Consider the following 20,036-nt stretch of genomic DNA (forward strand, 5'->3'; position numbering starts at 1 on the left):
AACTCTAGCGAGCTTGAGTGTGTAGAGTGAGAGGAAGAGCTATCTTGAGCTTTTTGGTGTGATTTTGCAAGAAAGGAGAAGAGTTCCAACAAGAGGGACCAAGGAAGGTTATTGTTATGAGTTATTCAAGCAAGGAGCTTCATTCTGAGGTACAAAAATGAACCCCTTTCCTTCCCTATTGTGTAGATTCCATTTTGGGGTTAGGGCTTGAATCACTTCATCTTTTGGGTTTTGAATGCCTCAAACCACTCTTGCAAGTTTGTGTTATAGATATGGACCCTTCTAGGTCCAAAGAGCCGAGAATATGAAGTTTTAGTAGAGTAAACCTTGGGGTTTGAAGTTAGGAATCTGGACCCTTCTAGGTCCAGAGAGCCGAGAATATGAAGCTTTAGTAGAGTAAACCTTGGGGTTTGAAGTTAGGAAGCATTTATGGGATTTTTATGGTATATATAGTTACTTTCATCTTACACATAGATATGAAGTATTTTATATAAATTACGTGCTATGTGTGCATATTATTTGAATACTTGTTGCCTATGATGGATGAACGATTTTATACATGTTTTAAAAGATTTAAACGGTATATTTATTTTATATCTACAAGTATGTTACTGATGAAACATGTGTAGATGAAATAGTTGGTGTGTGATGAAATAAAATGATGAGAGATAGGTAATGATAGAAAGGTGATGATAATTAGGTAAATAGATGATGATGAATAGGTGATGTAGGATGAAAGGAGATACCATAACCTTAACCGACAATGTGGCGATGTAGTCATCTACCAGAGTATAGATGGCGACCACGGACTATTCTAGACAACCCAGTGGAAACACCAGCAGGCCCATCACCTGTAGGTGATGAATTACGAGTTCAGGCGATATTGTAACTACGTATTCATGCGATGATACTCTAACCCCTTACTATGAATTACGAGTTCAAACGATGTTGTAACTACGTATTCATGGGATGTCACAAATTCCACATGCCAAACCAATGGTCACAATTCACATCAGTGAGAATGGTTTATTTTTTTTGTAAAACCAAAATCAGATTGGAAATTTTGATTTTTCATTTTGAAAAATTTCAAACCATTGATTTTTTATTTCGGTTTCGGTTTTTTGTTTTTTTTTTTAAATATATTTTCAGGATTTTGTTTTTTTTTTATTTCATAGATTTCTTCATTAACAAATGTTGCTACAATTTAACAAAAATAAATAATTTTGCTAAAACATAATACAAGAGGAAGTTTGTTCACATTTAGTCATTGAACTTTTTAGAGGGAAACGAACTTTTGATTTTGTTCATATTTAGTCACTAAACTTTTTTTCGTTATCTATTTGCCACTAAACTATTGAAACTGTTCACATTTTACCCTTATGACCGGTAACAGTCGGTCATAACGGTAAAATATGAACAGTTTCAATAGTTCAATGGCAAATAGATAACAAAAAAAAATTTAGTGACTAAATATGGAAAAAAATCGATGGTTAACCTTTTAAGTCATTATCCCTTAGAAATAAATAAGGCAGGGTAACTACCCTTAATAAAATGGACCAGAGAACATTTTTGGGATAAAACAATTTACTTCATTGAATCAGATTGAATGATGGTTAAACAATATGCTTATACTCTTTCCCTGTATCTCTCTCACATACACACACTCTTTCATTCCGCCTCCGGCCGTCTCACCTCCGGCCATTCATATTCGATTATCTCCATGTCGTTGACTACATCTGGTTTAACAAAATATGTGTTTCCAGTGAGTTAGATGCCCAAAATCGACAGAGATTACCCGAACATTACTTTTACAGTGAAGTCGAATCCTTAATCTCTCATTGATTGTCCCCCTTCTCCCTCAATCGTCGTCGTTCGTGTTTACTTTTGATTGCGATACGCGAAGCCCTAAATCAATCCTTCCATAATTCCAGACCTTGCGATTTGTATCTTGTTATCTCCAAGCTTTTCAAACCCAAGCTTAGTGATTCATCGGAGAAGCAAGATCGTCATCTGCTAGGGTTTTGTAATTTTACAGACAAATCTCAAGTAAGCGCATGTTTTATCCGAAATTAGCTTGAACTTTTTCGGTTTTTCTTCGATTCGTACACTAGAGATTTTATGTATACTTTTGGGATGAACTCTCAAATTAAATATGAAAATGGAAGCGACGGTGGGGGTGGTGGAAGGCGGTGGACCCGCTCGTAAATTGGTAACGCATCACCAGAGGCCGGTGTAATAGCAGCAATCTCATGTAGGGACGGTGTCTCAGCTCATAGCCGGTGGTGTTGTTGGAGCCGTTAGCAAGACCTGCACTGCACCTCTAGCTCGCCTCACTATACTTTTTCAGGTTTTCTTTTATATCCTTCTTAATTTGTATATTTCATACACTTTAATCAGTGACCTAAGACTTGCTGTTGATTGATTTGGGAAATATATTGGAAATCAAAAATTAATCAGAGCTCATGTATCTCAAGCAGTAATTTCTTGATTCTACAGGTGCAAGGTATGCATTCTGATGCTTCTACATTAAGAAAAGCCAATATATGGCTTGAAGCAACATGTATAGTCAATGAAGCAAAGGCATGGTCAAATTTAAAGAGCTTTTTACATAGAAAAAGGTTTTTATTGTGGAATCTTTCAATAGAGCGAGTCCAAACTTTTTAACAGATTATTATCTGCTGCAGCCTGCAGAGTTGGAGAGTCTGGCATCCTGAATCTTTTGGATAAATGGTAAGTTGGTGCAATTAGTTTGTTTTTAGATGATTATATTCAAAGCCTTTCAATTGAAATTTGATAGCAAGAGATGTTCAAAATATAAGGCTTCATTAGCTATTTGGGGGACCCTATCAAACTTTGCAATTTATGTAAAAAGAAAACAAAGAAATAGAGCATCTGTTATAAAGGAAACTTTTATTAACAATTTGAATGAATTCAGATTTTGAGAATGTCTATGGGATCATTCTCATGCATTGATTGCTCAATTTTTGGTGACTTTTGTTTTGTGTATTGAGTTTCTCTTTTTCATTTTTAAATAGCCAAATACACACATTACTAATTACCATTTCAGAAGTTTATATGTTTGTGGCGATTGTATACCATGTTTGTCTATGTAAAGAGCACTGGGACAAATATAAGTGCAGACTTGTGTATATGCCTTGCAGGTGGTGGTTTAGCTTAGCTGCTTCTGTCACATACCCTTTGGATCTTGTAAGAACACGCCTTTCAGCACAGGTGGGATTTTGATAAATTATAACACTATTTTTAGCTTGGAACTATCTTTTTTATGCCCTAATTCCTAAATTGTTATCTTTTTGAAATCTAGTTTTATCAAGAAACATTTCTATAATGAAATCAAAATCAAAATCATAACTTGATAAATGGGTATTTGCAAGTGCAGGGTGTTGATGGTGGAAATATAATTTCAAATTTACGAAGTGGTGTGGCAGCTGAAAAAGCGTTGGCCATAAGAGAAGGGTTTCTCTAATAGAAGGTCTAGGCATAGGTTGACACTTGGCACTATTAAATACGCAGTTTTTCATGTTCTTTCACTCGAGGGTAGCCATTGTCTTTCAATTTTAGATGTGGCTGAAAAGATCCAGGTATAAATTATGATTTGGATTGATTCCATTCTCTTTCTTTTTGACTTAATGGAGTTATCATAGCGAATAAAATAAATCACATATGAATTACATGTGATTCACATGTAAATCACATGTAATTCACATATGAATCATATGTGATTCATACATAAATCACATGTAATTCACATATGATTCACACCTAAATCATAAGTACACGTGATTCACATGTAAAGCACATATGAATCACATGTAAATTACAATTACACGTGATTCACATGTAATTCACATATGAATAACCTATGATTCATATGTAAATCACAAGTTGGTCACATATGATTCACATGTAAATCACATTTACACGTGAATCACATGTAAATCACAGGTAATTCACATGTGATTCACACGTAAATCACATATGAATCACATGTAAATCACATGCGATCCATATGTAAATCATATGTGATTCACATGTGAATCGCATGTTGTCACACCCCAAAACCGGAACGGTGGAAACGTTCTGGGGTGGATGACGTCATGTCAAGTATCACAACACATGCATTATAGTAAGCAAAGTACAATAACCATTGCCTTAATAGTAATAGTTTTATATGGTTTACATTTCAATACATCATAGTAATACAAGCAATAATATAAGTACATCATGGTACTAAGCTATCTTGATCAACAGCTCCGGGGATGTACCTGTCTAATGCTGACTTAAGAATACAAGTTATTTGAAAAGCGAGTATCAGCATTTTTACAAATGCTGGTGAGTTCATAAGCATTTAGTGACATTTTATCCAAATAACTTTAATAAAAATGGTAGTTTCAGTGTATCTATTACATTAGTGTCTTTTCCATAAAATCCTATATTTTTTTTAATAAAAACAGTCTTCTATCAAGACTGGACGGTGTTATGTGGTAAAAAGTAGTTTTTCCCTTAATCGCTATCATTATCAAAATACAGAATTTGATTATTAAAAAAAGCAAGAGGAATTAGGGAAAATAACATATGTCTCAGCAGTGAGGACTGCTGACTAAGGCAAAAGGAATCATAGACTCCAGGAGAGTATTGAACAAACGACACGCCTGACTCAGTCTAACTAAGAGAGACATAGACCCCAGATAGTACCAAATGAAAGATACAGCTAGTAAGGTCTACAAATAGTGAATACAGACCCCAAACAATATCAAATGAAAAATACAGCTAGCAAGGTCTAAAAACAGTGTGACTCCGAGAGTGGGTTCCAGCATACGGTGTAAATTGCTGGTGACAAACCATTACCTTAAGGCCATGAATTATAAGGTAACCTGGGATACTCGTAACCATACTAACCAACACTAGAGTACCTGACGCCCTATAAGCGTCTAGAGAATATGACATTTGTCACCCCTTGGCTTGGTAGGCCGTGGACTGTAGCTAGCAATTAGGGTGCGGGGGTGTCAATCCCGTATAGATCTATACACACAATGTTCGCTCTCCCTACAGGAGACTCTGGTTACCAACTAGACGACGGAGAAGGCCGTGTCCCGAAGATGCATCCCAAATAGTGGGTAGTGTGTTTCTAATACAGTGTTGAACTAGAGGTAGAGACTCATAACTGAACTGACTAAAGTAACCCTATATGTCTATGCTTGTGTACATAATATATAACTAATGAATCAAACGACCTTCGGATGGACATTCGATCCCACCAGACCACATCTCAACGAAGAAAAGGAAATAGGGCGAACAAGCCTTCCTAAGTCTTTCAATCATTACTTATATGCATCTAAACAAGCACATACATACATCTAACTACGCTTGAGTGTGTAACAAGTGGAATCATATCGTGAAGTATAACCAAATCGTGATGTATAACCGAATCGTGTGGAATAACCGAATCGTGAAGTATAAGCGTACAGTGCGTAATAACCGAATCGTGATGTATAAACGTACAGTGTGGAATAACGAAGTAAAAGTGACAACACGTGAAGTAAGAGCGTTTAACAGGCATAAGCGACTACAAGTATAAGCGAAATAGAGGCGATAACAGGTATAAACGCATCACGAAGTGAAAGCGTTAACAAGTAGGAGTTTAAACTAAGAGGGAGTATCAAAACATGGAAGAAAAACCTTTATTCTTGAGAAAATCACAACAGGGTATACTTTTGTAAAATAAGTTTGAAAACCTTTAGAAATCCTTTGGAAATTTTTCATAAACCAGTTTAAAATGAACTTTGATAAAACAATATAAGTAAGAGTTTTGAACAAGTGAAAACCTTTTGGAAAAACCTTTTATAGTATCCTACTTGGTAAAACAGTTTACAGTGTGGTAAATCCTTGTGCATGCGGGTTATCAATAACATGTGATTGATATGATAACTGACATGTATAACTTGTATTCCCCCCCCCCCCCCCCCCCCATCCCCCCATAAAACATGTAAAAACATTTAAAAGGTTCATTCAGGGGTATGAACTCACCTGATGTAAGTGGATCTGACGAAGGTGCCGGTTGGGTGCTCGGTGTCAAGTGAAGATTTGGACACACTTAGTGACCTATTTAACATATGATAGCATATGTTCACATACAATTAGTACATTTAATACCAATTAAACAAGTATACGTTTCCTAAGTGCGAAAACACTTTTAATAAAGCGTTAGGGGTGTCCCGGGTAACAATTAAGGGCTTGAATGACTTAGGAATGAAGTTTACTCTTCAAGAGTAAACTCTATACATAGAGTTCACGACCCTGGGACACTCCCCATGAGTTTACGGCTGTAAACTCATGGTGAGGGTGTTCTAGGGTGCTAAAAGGTCTCATATCAATCGTGAAATTTTGCTAGGCCCAATTATAAAAGGTGTGAATGGGTTTATGGCATCAAATGGACCCTTTGAGGAGTTTACAGCCCTAAGCAAGGGAGCTTACAGCCGTAAGCTCCTATACTCTCATTCCTTTGGTGTTTTAAGGGCTTAAGTGGTAGAGAATAAATCTTATGTATTTTTCCAAGTTGAATGAAGGAGTTTGGGCACCATTTGGGCATTAAATGGGAGTTTACGGCCCATGAACCACCACTATGGGAGTTCACGGCCGTGAACTCCTATCCCTTTGGTTTTATTGAAGTTTAAGGCCCTTGGTTCAATTCTAGTGATTTATAATGAAGTATGAGGCCACTTGGGGGGATTAAGATCATCATTTGGTGAGGTTTGGGGGTGTTTACGGCCTAAGCATGTGCTTGGGTCGTAAACTCCAATTTACCCCTCAATTCTTTGTGTTCAAATGTTCTAAACCCGAAATAGCAAGCCTCTAATTTATGTATTAAGCCTAAGGGTGGTTTGGGAATGTTTTTGGGGCATTTTTGCAAGGGTTTGAGGTGTTTACGGCCTAAGCATGTGCTTGGGCCGTAAACTCTCTTTTATGCCATAAAACTGATTGTTTTATGCTTCAAACACTCATAGGCTAAATCCTTAATTGGTTCCTAGGCTCAAAGGGACAAATTTGGGTCATTTTGGCCTCATTTAAGGGGTTTACGGCCTAAGGAGGCTCTTAGGCCGTAAACTCAACAACTTCTAAGGTCGATTTTTGGGGTTAAACCACAATCCATAATGTTTAGAACAAACTAGGGTAAGGGGACTTACGATTGGGAGGCGTTTGGTTGCGGATTTGAGGTGAAATCGGGCTTGTATGAGAGAGTTTAGAGAGAGAGAGAGAGAGAGAGAGAGAGAGAGAGTAAAGGGGTGGAATGAAGTCCATTCCCCCTTATATATGGGTTGGAGTTGGAGCTCGGTGGGAATCTACCCAATGTTGTCGTTATACGGGGTTTTTGGTCGCACCCGGTTTAGTGGTCGTAATAATAAAAACTAACTTTTTCCAATTAAATGGAAATGCAACTTAAGTGTTTTTATTTACTTTATTACGACTATAACGACACAAAAATATAAATAAATAAAACATTTATTTATTTTGCGACCTCTAATTAACGAAACTTTTATAAAATGGAATATTCCGTTAACGGTAACGGGGTAATGTAACGGAATAACTTTGGGTTGTCACACATGTGATTTATATGTGAATCACATGTGATTAATATGTTAATCACATGAAAATCACATATGTATTTTTGTGAGTGTTTTTGCAACAATCATTTTTTTGTTTAATTTTTTGTAGATTTGGAAGAAATTGTGGTGAATATTGAAGAGGTGAAAAATGATAAATTGAATAAAATAAGGAAATATTGACATGAAGACATGAAAACGTTTTTAAATTTGTAGCATTTTTTATTTTTTATATTTTATTTTGTATCGAATAAAATACTTGTACTATTATGTTTATAGATTAATTAATAAAAATGAGTTTTTTTTTTTTGATTTACTTACTAATATTTTAGTATAAGAAATATACATATATGCATTTGAAAAAAAAATATGCATATATACACCTAAAAATTTACTTTTTTTTTAAATGCAATATTTTTTTTTGGAAAAAATGAAGTTTTCTTTAGAAAAACAAAAAAAATGCAGTTTTTTCAAAAATTATAGTTTTTTTATAAAAATATTTTTTTTCAAAAATTCATGTTTTCTATAAAAAAAATTAAAAATATCTCCATTTAAAAAAAACCAAAATTACTATATTTAAAAAAATCTGAAAATTTGATTTATGATTTAAATTTTTAGACATTTATATTAATATATTAAATAACACAAAAAAAATTAAATATTAAATGAGATTTGGTAAGATGACGATCATATCCTTAATGAATTCTTTTTGATCCAACGTTCCACTTTTAGTTCTCGGGTCTCGAGAAAATATGAGTTCTCAACCAATTCACTCATATATATATATATATATATATATATATATATATATATATATATATATATATATATATATATATATATATATATATATATATATATATATATAAAGAATTGGGGATATATACATAATAAGTGTCCAAATTTGTCATATATACTATTAATTGATATTTGGAAATTTACATGACATATATACCATAATTCCATAGAAGGCCCAGGGGTACCATATAGTTATGCCAAAATACGGTCATAGGATTATTTACAATAACAAATAATTTAATTTGAAATGTTAATATATACCAAGTCAATGATAAAACAACCCTAAAAACGCCAAACCCTGGCTAAAGACGGGCAACATCACGACTAATGGTAAGACATTTCAACTTAAATTACCTGTTAATAACCTAGACTTTTGTATTCAAATAACTATATGATACCTAAGGTTTCTACAAAATTAATAAAGCCATAATTTCATGAGATTAATTAACACTTAAAAGGGTTTAGCCTATCATTAGGCTAATTCAAACAATAATAAAATATAAGTAATGAAAACTTACAAGAGTGAAGGGAAACACAATCAACGAAACAAGGATGCACCAATAATACTTTAAAACTTATTTTATTGCTTCAGAATATTTTACAAGAGAGAGAATAAGAAAAGGTTAGGGAGAATAGGAAGAACTCTTCGAAGATCCCTAATATGTAAACATAAGAGCCTATATATAGGCCCGGACTTCAAACAAAGATTAAAAACTATAAAATGTTATAGAATAATAATTGGGTGCACTATCGATTGCATTGTGACAACTGGTTGATTTGATGCCGAGATGCCTTTATTATTATTGCTTTATAAAAGCAAATGGCAAACAGGTGTAGAAATTTCCATCATGAACTTATTAAGTTTTTGTCTTTTTCTTTTGTAGCTTTTCCAATATCATATTTTCAATAGTGGCAAAAGCATCTTCGACAGTAAATTCGTCCATAATGGCATTATTATCATCAAGTGGCTGAGATTCTCTTGCAAGACAGTTGTCATCATTGCCTGTAGATAATATGGAGCTATCTGACGATTGTTTATTGGTGTTCTGAAGCAGGTCTTCTTTCATTTGACGGAAATAGGTCTTGATAATTTCATCTTTTGATGGAGAGGAATTTCCTTTTGCTTTGATGGAGTTCAATACCTTCTCATAAGGATTAAAATTGTTGGATTGTTCCTTATGGGATAAAATTCTTTTTGTGACTTATATTTCGAAATTGCTTGATTGATATTATCAATCGTTTGTTTAGAATTTATCTCATTTGAGGTCGGATCTTTTTGTAACATCTTTGCCCAAAATTTTGTAAGATATGACCTTTGTAAAGATGGGAACTTATTAGGACTATAATCGACTTCTGGGATCCATTTCCAAATCCAAGGAATTGAGAATTCTATGAAAAAATGTAGAGTAGGCATTACTTCTTTTCCTCCATTGGAATGTTCAAGAGGCTCCTTGTATTTAAGAGCTACATGTAGCCATTCAGTATATAAAGATTTGAATGGTTCAGGTAGAATTTGAATACTTGGACCATATGATGTCCACCATTGTGTAAACCAATTTGACAACTTTTGTTTATAAACTTGGTCACAAATTTTGAAAAACCAGAAATGTTTCCCTTTTGGATTTTCATAAAGAAAAACTTTATAAAAGCTGTCGATATAATCCCAGAAATTGTATTTTATTGAGATCTTTTGTTCAGGGTGGAGAAATTCTCTTTCCCCGAGGGTGCTTAAACCCTATTCCTCTGCAGATATAATCCGTTTGAATATTACTTTGCTGAAGTTATAAACTTTCTTGTCTGCTGAAGAGGAGAAATGTGAGATTTCACATGTACCTATAGAAATTAGAATATTTTCATAATAATTTCTTGATTTGTAAGAATATCCTGCATATGACGCAGTCTCCAAATGTCTGGAAAATAAATTCCATGGATCATCATTATCCTCAAAATATAACATGATATCCTTTTCTTCCAAAAGAATTATTAAATCTTTATGGGGAGTCAAAATGTATTCTGAGGAATTATCATTATCTTCCTCCGAAACTATTTTTGAAAAAGAAGGATTGTTATCCTTTTGTTGTTTCAAAAATTGTTGGAAAGCCGAGTATAATGGATCCCCAGGTTTGGGTATATTAGATGATGATGGTTGGGAGGCAATATTTTCTGCTATTAGCAATTATTTCGCATGTTGTATAAGAGGATATGATCCTCTTCCTCTGCCACCTCTATTAGGGTAGCCACCTCTTCCCCTATTGGAGATCATCCTGCAAAAATTTAATTCAAAAGTAATATAAGTTTATTCTCTAGAAACCTAAGATGAGCTCTTAGGCCTATTAGTCTGAATCGTAATAAATGAATTCGTCTAGTATGGCGAATTCGGTCAAGGATATTTGTGTCTATTGTTGGCATATTATGCAATAAGTTGGTTATTTCAACTTTAGTTTCTTTAATCGAGTTTCTTGTATTAAAAATATCATTAGATAATTGTTTCAAATGCTCATTACTCATTTAAGAATTCTCTAGTTAGAAAATCAGGAAGACTATTATCTTCACATTTTCTATATATTATCGTAAAATCAAATGGTGCTAAATGAGCTTGCCATCTCGCAAACATTTGTTTAGATACATCATGTTTAAAATCTTTATTAAACATAAATTTTGCTGATTGACAATCAGTAATTATAGTAAATTGTTGATTGTAAAGATCATCTTGAAATTTTAAAACACATTTTACTATTGCCAGAATTTCTTTAGCAGTAGTAACATAATTCTTTTGAGAATCAGACCATTTTCCTGAATGAAATCTAACTAAATATACTTGTTTATTATTTGGATCAATTTGTTTTAAGACCCCTCCATAACCTATATCTGAGGCATCAGTTTCAATAATTTTCCCCCAATTTACATTTGCCAAAGATAAACAAGGTAACGATTTTACCTTCTCTTTTATTCTTTGAACCGCTTGAGTATGAAGATCGGTCCATGGAACAGGTTTCTTTTTTAGTCTATCATATAAGATAGCTGTATCTTTAACTAAATCTTTGTTTAAACTTCCTAAAAATCTTTGTAATTGAGTTTTGTCAATAATTTTGTCAGGGAATTTAGAAGCAAACTTTATACTTCTATTTATTGGAATTATCTTTCCTTTCTCTATATTATGGCCAAGAAATCTAATTTTGGATTGAAATAAAACCATTTTGGGTTGGGATATAACTAAACCATTTTTTTCTATAATTTGTTGAAAAAGATTTAAATGTATGAAATGATCTTCGATGTTTTTAGAAAAAACTAATATATCATCGATGTAAACTATCATGCAATTACTATGAGGATAAAAAATATCATTCATAATATTCTGAAATTCAGAAGGTGCATTTTTTAAACCAAATGACATAACATTCTGTAGGGTTTCAAAGCACTCCATGGATGATGACAATGAGCCCCTTGATGAAGTGTAGGTTAAAAGCTCAAGACTTGTCTTTTCCCTATAAATAGTCATGTATTATTTATTATTAGGGTTAAGAGTGAGGCAAAATGTAGCCGCCACGGTGTGAGGTTTCTTATGTAGTGTTAGATTCTTTAGTCTATGCTTAAAGTGTAATTCATTCCTCATGTTTTCAATAAATCGAGTGATCATTCGACATAATCTTCATATTTGTGTTTGTTCTTATTTTCCGCATCTTGTTCATCAAATCTCAATTAGGGTTTTAATCCCAACAAGTGGTATCAGAGCGGGTCTTTGAAGATCTATTGATTTTTGAAGTATCGGTTCTTGGTTTGATGATTTTCTGCACAAGTGATTGAAGATTATTGGTGTTTTGACGTTTTGGAATCAAGATTCTTGTTCAAGCAACTGTTCATGCAGTGTTCATGGAGACTCATGTATTCTATTACTGTTCATCTGGTATAGTTTCTATCCAATTTGTTTTTCTGTGTTTTTTGATTGGATCTAATCACTAGTTTTATCCAAATTCAAAGTATTGTCGATGGATCTGTTTCATTGCCATTAATTCGTTCCTTCACTGTATTGTCATTCAAATTCAATTGTTAGCTTCGTGGATAAATTTCGTTCCTTTTGGCCCATAAATCCAGTTCATTGCTGTACATCTAGTTCAAATTGGGTCGTGATCTTAAATGTTTTTTTTTCTTGTTGTGATACGTCTCGAGCACATTTTTTCGTTGACCTAAATGGCAAAAGTTTTGGGGATTGTTTCTGTTTTCCGCTCTCACGTTCTTATCGCATCTTCTGTTTATTGAATCCATTCCTTAAATCACAAAATTGTTATTTTCAATAATCGAAATCAAGTCTTGTTCAAGTTTGATAATCGAATCCAAATTGTTTGATTTGTTCAACATCGATTTTGGTCGATCGTTTGACATGGTTGTGATAAGTTTTGTTTCGGGAATCAATATTGACTTTTCTTGATCTGGAATCGATTGGAAGAAGTTGTTCTTGGTGGTCAATGCTTAAATGTCAAAAAAAAAAATTGTTGTTTGGAATTCACAAGTCTTGCAATCGGGGCTTATGACATTGGAACGAATGAAATTGAATTCACAATCGGAATCGGAACAAATGAATTCAGAATTCAGAATATGGTTGTGTACCCGTTCGCAATTGGCTGTCAAAGATTATAGTCAAAATAGGAGCGAATGGACTCGGAATCGGAAGAATTGGATTGTGTTCGGAATCACGCACCGTTCGGAATTGCGATGCTCGGAACCGATTGATTCGGAGTCTGGAACCTTTGGATTTGGGGATTGGCTTTGATTCGCATTTTTGTGCTCGGAACTAAAGTGTAATTCGTGGATGTCGATTTCTTGGATTCGGAATTTAATCGCGTGAATGTTGTCGCTGTATTCTTTCAATACACTGATTTAACGGGGAAGATGACTCAAGTTACAATTTTGGTCCCTGAAACTTCAGTGATTTAATAGTTATGGTCCCTGTATATTTCATGACTTGGCAGTTTTGGATCATATTCAGAAACTGTTATAAATGAAGGGAAATGTGATGCAGTTTTATTCGTTCAGCAATGTGACAGTTTCAGCCCATCTTACGAAAAGTTTGCAAATTTGAGGGCTGGTGAACACTTTTGGATTTTTTAACACACATATTTTTTTTCGTGAATAGAAAATTAAGGATTCCATCAAGTCTTGGCGGTTTGGAAAGTCGTTTTTCGTGATAATGACAAATTTTCATGACTTTTTCGGATTTTATACTTCATTGTATATATCATTTTGTCGCGGGGGAGCACAATAATTTTTATCCATTCAAGATCATTCTCATGACCATAAGAAGGCTTTATAATCATGTTTTCGATTATAAATCGGGAGAGAATTTGGTATGACCATTCGAAATTGGATTTGTAATTTTTCAGATTTGAAGATTTTTTTATAAAGCTTGTGGTAGAATTATGAAGGTAGCTTTTACAGTGGAAGTTCTTCATCGAGCTCTGCTAAAACTTTTACAGAGAAGTATCCTTTACAGCGGAAGTTCTTTATCGAGCTTTGCTAAGGACTTGTTATATCTCTGACTTCTAGTATTTTCTCGATCAAGCGGCATTACGAATCTTAAAGTTTGGGTTGTTACATGATATTTTTTTGATGGCTTATATCATTAGCTTATTTGAAGATCATTGTGACTTGGAGGGGGAGCTCTTCAAAGATAAGAAGTGATTCGGTTTCTTTGTTTTGAAATGGGTTTTTTTGGTGGGTTTGGTTTTCATGAAGATTTTTTGGGATTACATTCGAAAATGAAGTTTAAAAACATTACTTCAGTGCTTGATTTATATATCGTAGAGCCCGTGTTTGAAGACTATTGAAGAATCAAGATTGGTGGATTGCTTCATCTATTCCTCGTTGCAAGATCTTTTTATTTGCTAGATGATTGTTTTGCAAGTTAAAGCATTGTCATCCATTCCATACTTTGAGGGGGAGATTGTAGGGTTTCAAAGCACTCCATAGATGATAACAATGGGCCCCTTGATGAAGTGTAGGTTAAAAGCCCAAGACTTGTATTTTCCCCATAAATAGTCATGTATTATTTATTATTAGGGTCAAGAGTGAGGCAAAATGTAGCCGCCACGGTGTGAGGTTTCTTATGTAGTGTTAGATTATTTAGTCTATGCTTAAAGTGTAATTCATTCCTCATGTTTTCAATAAATCGAGTGATCATTCGACATAATCTTCATATTTGTGTTTGTTCTTATTTTCCGCATCTTGTTCATCAAATCTCAATTAGGGTTTTAATCCCAATACATTCCATTCATATTGACCAAAAGGAACATTAAAAGCAGTCTTATATTGATCCTTTTCATCAATTTGAATTTGCCAATATCCTGATTTTAAATCGAATTTAGAAAATATGATTGCAGTATTTAATCTATCTATTAAATCTTTTTTATTTGGGATCGGATACCTAATCCACTTTAAAACTTTATTTAAAGGCTTATAATTTATTATTAGTCTGGAATTCCTCTTTCTTGTTCTGAATGTTTATTGACATAAAAAGCAGTGCATGACCAAGCTGATTTAGAAGGTCTAATTAAATTTTTACTTAGTAAAGAGGATATTTCTCTTTTACAAAGGTCGAAATAGCGATGATTCATTTGACAAGGACGAGCCTTGGTTGGAATATTTCTTTCATCAAAATTATCTTCATTGGAAGAGGAATTATATGTTTCTTTCTTTCCCAAAAAGCATTAGGATGATCGAAACATATTTTTAAGATAAACTTATTTATGAGATTATTAATTTTTTCTTGTAACTTTGGATTTTGTAATTTTTCGACTATGTTTATTATTAAAATTTCTTCTTTTAAAAAGTTTATTTGTTTCGTTTTCAAGTCTATAAGATCTATCCAACGAGTAAAAGGTTTTGTAATAAATTCAAAAAATACTTCATAATTTTGAAAATTGCCTAAGATTCCCTTTTCATTAACTCCAAATGACAATATTTTTTGTAAGAATGGAGTGCCTAAAATAATTTCATTGTGGGACATATTCTTAATTATTGTAAAGTTTAGTGGAATACAAACTCTATTATTACAAATCTTTGCATTAGATAATTTATAATTGATATTCAATTTTTCTCCACTAACGGTGTGAATCACATGGGTGGATTTTTTAAAATATTTGATAGGTATTAAACCTTTTTGTATACAGTTTATATCTGCTCCACTGTCAATAAGAGCAATAAATTCTTTTTTATAATATTCTCCAATTATTAATTTTATTTTGACGTACCATTTTTGGGATGTGACTAATTCCATGGCATTTAAAAATTCATTAGACTCATTATTTGAAGTTGATGTTTTATCATTATTGGATTCTTTTTCAAGAGTAATAATTCTATTTTCTAACTTATTATGATTGTTTTTTAGAAAAATAATTTCATTTTTGAAATTATTGATTTCTTGTGTGTAATCCATGATTGTAGTGCTTAATGAAATATTATTTTTCATTTTTAATCTTTGATCTATTTCTTTCATAGAATAAATTGGTTTGTTAACCTGAATATTTCTTTGATTATTCATTATTTGATCAATGATTTGAATTACAATCTTTGTACTATCTAAATAATTTGAATTACAATCATCTAATTCTAATACTCTACTCATGAAAGTATCTTTGTACTATCTAAATGAGGTTAAAGTTTTACATTTCATACCGTTAAGCAAGGTTCTAGTAATAAATTATAAGCATTTAAATAAAGTTTTAAAGTGGATTTGGTATCCGATCCCAAATAAAAAAGATTTAATAGATAGATTAAATACTGCAATCATATTTTCTAAATTCGATTTAAAATCAGGATATTGGCAAATTCAAATTGATGAAAAGGATCGATATAAGACTGCTTTTAATGTTCCTTTTGGTCAATATGAATGGAACGTTATGCCATTTGGTTTAAAAAAACGCACCTTCTGAATTTCAGAATATTATGAATGATACTTTTTATCCTCATAGTAATTGCATGATAGTTTACATCGATGATATATTAGTTTTTTCTAAAAACATCGAAGATCATTTCATACATTTAAATCTTTTTCAACAAATTATAGAAAAAAATGGTTTAGTTATATCCCAACCCAAAATGGTTTTATTTCAATCCAAAATTAAATTTCTTGGCCATAATATAGAGAAAGGAAAGATAATTCCAATAAATAGAAGTATAAAGTTTGCTTCTAAATTCCGTGACAAAATTATTGACAAAACTCAATTACAAAGATTTTTAGGAAGTTTAAATTATATATCTTCTTTTTACAAAGATTTAGTTAAAGATACAGCTATCTTATATGATAGACTAAAAAAGAAACCTGTTCCATGGACCGATCTTCATACTCAAGCGGTCCAAAGAATAAAAGAGAAGGTAAAATCGTTACCTTGTTTGTCTTTGGCAAATCCAAATTGGGGGAAAATTATTGAAACTGATGCCTCAGATATAGGTTATGGAGGGGTCTTAAAACAAATTGATCCAAATAATAAACAAGTATATTTAGTTAGATTTCATTCAGGAAAATGGTCTGATTCTCAAAAGAATTATGCTACTACTGCCAAAGAAATTCTGGCAATAGTAAAATGTGTTTTAAAATTTCAAGATGATCTTTACAATCAACAATTTACTATAATTATTGATTGTCAATCAGCAAAATTTATGTTTAATAATGATTTTAAACATGATTTATCTAAACAAATGTTAGCGAGATGGCGAGCTCATTTAGCACCATTTAATTTTACGATAATATATAGAAAAGGTGAAGATAATAGTCTTCCTGATTTTCTAACTAGAGAATTCTTAGATGAGTAATGAGCATTTGAAACAATTTATCTAATGATATTTTTAATACAAGAAACTCGATTAAAGAAACTAAAGTTGAAATAACCAACTTATTGGATAATATGCCAACAACAGACACAAATATCCTTGACCGAATTCGCCATACTAGACGAATTCATTTATTACGATTCAGACTAATAGGCCTAAGAGCTCATCTTAGGTTTCTAGAGAATAAACTTATATTACTTTTGAATTAAATTTTTGCAGGATGATCTCCAATAGGGGAAGAGGTGGCTCCCCTAATAGAGGTGGCAGAGGAAGAGGATCATATCCTCTTATACAACATGGGAAATATTTGCTAATAGCATAAAATATTGCCTCCCAACCATCATCATCTAATATACCCAAACCTGGGGATCCATTATACTCGGCTTTCCAACAATTCTCGAAACAACAAAAGGATAATAATCCTTTTTCAAAAATAGTTTCGGAGGAAGATATTGATGATTCCTCAGAATACATTTTGACTCCCCATAAAGATTTAATAATTCTTTTGGAAGAAAAGGATATCATGTTATATTTTGAGGATAATGATGATCCATGTAATTTATTTTCCAGATATTTGGATACCGCGTCATACGCAACATGTTCTTACAAATCAAGAAATTATTATGAAAATATTCTAAGTTCTACAGGTACATGTGAAATCTCACATTTCTCCTCTTCAGCAGACAAGAAAGTTTATAACTTCAGCAAAGTAATATTCAAACGGATTATATCTGCAGAGGAATGGGGTTTAAGCACCCTCAGGGAAAGAGAATTTCTCCACCCTGAACAAAAGATCTCAATAAAATACAATTTCTGGGATTATATCGACAACTTATATAAAGCTTTTCTTTATGAAAATCCAAAAAGGAAACATTCCTGGTTTTTCAAAATTTGTGACCAAGTTTATAAACAAAAGTTGCCAAATTGGTTTACACAATGGTGGATATCATATGGTCCAAGTATTCAAATTCTACCTGAACCATTCAAATCTTTATATGTTGAATGGCTACATGTAGCTCCGAAATACAAGGAGGCTCTTGAACATTCCAATGGGGGAAGAGAAGTAATACATACTCTAGATTTTTTCATAGAATTCTCAATTCCTTGGATTTGGAAATGGATCCCAGAAGTCGATTATAGTCCTAATACGTTCCCATCTTTACAAAAGTCATATCTTACAAAATTTTGGGCAAAGATGTTACAAAAAGATCTGACTTCAAATGAGATAAATTCTAAACAAACGATTGATAATATCAATCAAGCAATTTTGAAATATAAATCACAAAAAGAATTTTTATCCCATAAGGAACAATCCAACAGTTTTAATCCTTATGAGAAGGTATTGAACTCCATCAAAGCACAAGGAAATTCCTCTCCATCAAAAGATGAAATTATCAAGACCTATTTCCGTCAAATGAAAGAAGACCTGCTTCAGAACATCAATAAACAATCGTCAGATAGCTCCATGTTATCTACAGGCAATGATGACAACTGTCTTGCAGGAGAATCTCAGCCACTTGATGATAATAATGACATTATGGACGAATGTACTGTCGAAGATGCTTTTGCCACTATTGAAGATATGATATTGGAAAAGCTACAAAAGAAAAAGACAAAAACTTAATAAGTTCATGATGGAAATTTCTACACCTGTTCGCCATTTGCTTTTATAAAGCAACAATAATAGAGGCATCTCGGCATCAAATCAACCAGTTGTCACAATGCACTCGATAGTGCACCCAATTATTATTCTGTAACATTTTATAGTTTTTAATCTTTGGTTGAAGTCCGGGCCTATATATAGTTTTCATTACTTATACTTTATTATTGTTTGAATTAGCCTAATGATAGGCTAAACCCTTTTAAGTGTTAAGTAATCTCATGAAATTATGGCTTTATTAATTTTGTAGAAACCTTAGGTATCATATAGTTATTTGTAATACAAAAGTCTAGGTTATTAACAGGTAATTTAAGTTGAAATGTCTTACCATTAGTCGTGATGTTGCCCGTCTTTAGCCAGGGTTTGGCGTTTTTAGGGTTGTTTTATCATTGACTTGGTATATATTAACATTTCAAATTAAATTATTTGTTATTGTAAATAATCCTATGACCGTATTTTGACATAACTATATGGTACCCCTGGGCCTTCTATGGAATTATGGTATCAGAGCCATGTGTTTCATAAGATTATTTAACACTTAATCTCCAAATGAATTTTCAAATGTTCAAAAAGAATAATAGAAATAATGTTAAAAATCAAATAAATGAAGAATATGAAATCCCAAAACAATTAGATTTACTAAACAAATAGACAATTCCTAGAATACAACCAAAAGTTTTATATGAGCTAGGTACTTTTGAAGAATTAGGTTTTATACAATCAGTTAAAACAACTGAAGAAAATTTAACAATGAATCAAGATGATATGATTGTTAAATTATTAACCTATGAAGATATTCATAAATATCAATATACTCATAATTATTTACATATAGGATTAGTGCAAATTGCTTTTAAACCTTTAACTTTACAAGGTTTACCAAAAAGTTTTTTAGCTGTGTTACGTGATGGTCGTAATATGAATTAGAAACAGTCTTTTATGGGCATAATACAGTCTAGTTTGACCAATGGTCCAATATATTTTAATGTTTATCCTAATTTACAATTATCATTATCTGATGTTAATATATTTGATGCTTTAACTCTAAATGTTAAAACAAATGGATACAATTATATGCCAGGATCTGAATTAATATGTATATGCTATAGAATATACTACAGACCTTTAAAAACAAT

General features: G+C 32.5%; 1 protein-coding gene and 1 non-coding gene across 2 annotated transcripts; both read left to right on the plus strand.

The window, feature by feature from the left end:
- Window positions 1–1,609: 1,609 nt before the first annotated feature.
- Window positions 1,610–3,484, plus strand: LOC111898153 (calcium-dependent mitochondrial ATP-magnesium/phosphate carrier protein 3). Its single transcript, XR_008224923.1, has 6 exons — window positions 1,610–1,762; window positions 2,243–2,347; window positions 2,497–2,618; window positions 2,685–2,725; window positions 3,162–3,231; window positions 3,398–3,484. It is a non-coding gene; the product is annotated as a calcium-dependent mitochondrial ATP-magnesium/phosphate carrier protein 3 (transcript).
- Window positions 3,156–19,564, plus strand: LOC128126717 (uncharacterized). Its single transcript, XM_052764706.1, has 3 exons — window positions 3,156–3,231; window positions 3,398–3,599; window positions 17,460–19,564. Exon 3 carries the CDS (start codon window positions 17,764–17,766, stop codon window positions 18,862–18,864), a length of 1,101 nt encoding a protein of 366 aa, XP_052620666.1. The 5' UTR covers window positions 3,156–3,231; window positions 3,398–3,599; window positions 17,460–17,763; the 3' UTR covers window positions 18,865–19,564.
- Window positions 19,565–20,036: the final 472 nt, after the last annotated feature.

Source organism: Lactuca sativa, chromosome 6, assembly GCF_002870075.4.
Source record: "Lactuca sativa cultivar Salinas chromosome 6, Lsat_Salinas_v11, whole genome shotgun sequence".
Classification (NCBI taxonomy): domain Eukaryota; kingdom Viridiplantae; phylum Streptophyta; class Magnoliopsida; order Asterales; family Asteraceae; genus Lactuca; species Lactuca sativa.

Excerpts from the sequence above, each read along its gene's own strand:
- LOC128126717 (XM_052764706.1), top strand. The coding sequence starts at position 17,764 with ATGTTATATTTTGAGGATAATGATGATCCATGTAATTTATTTTCCAGA.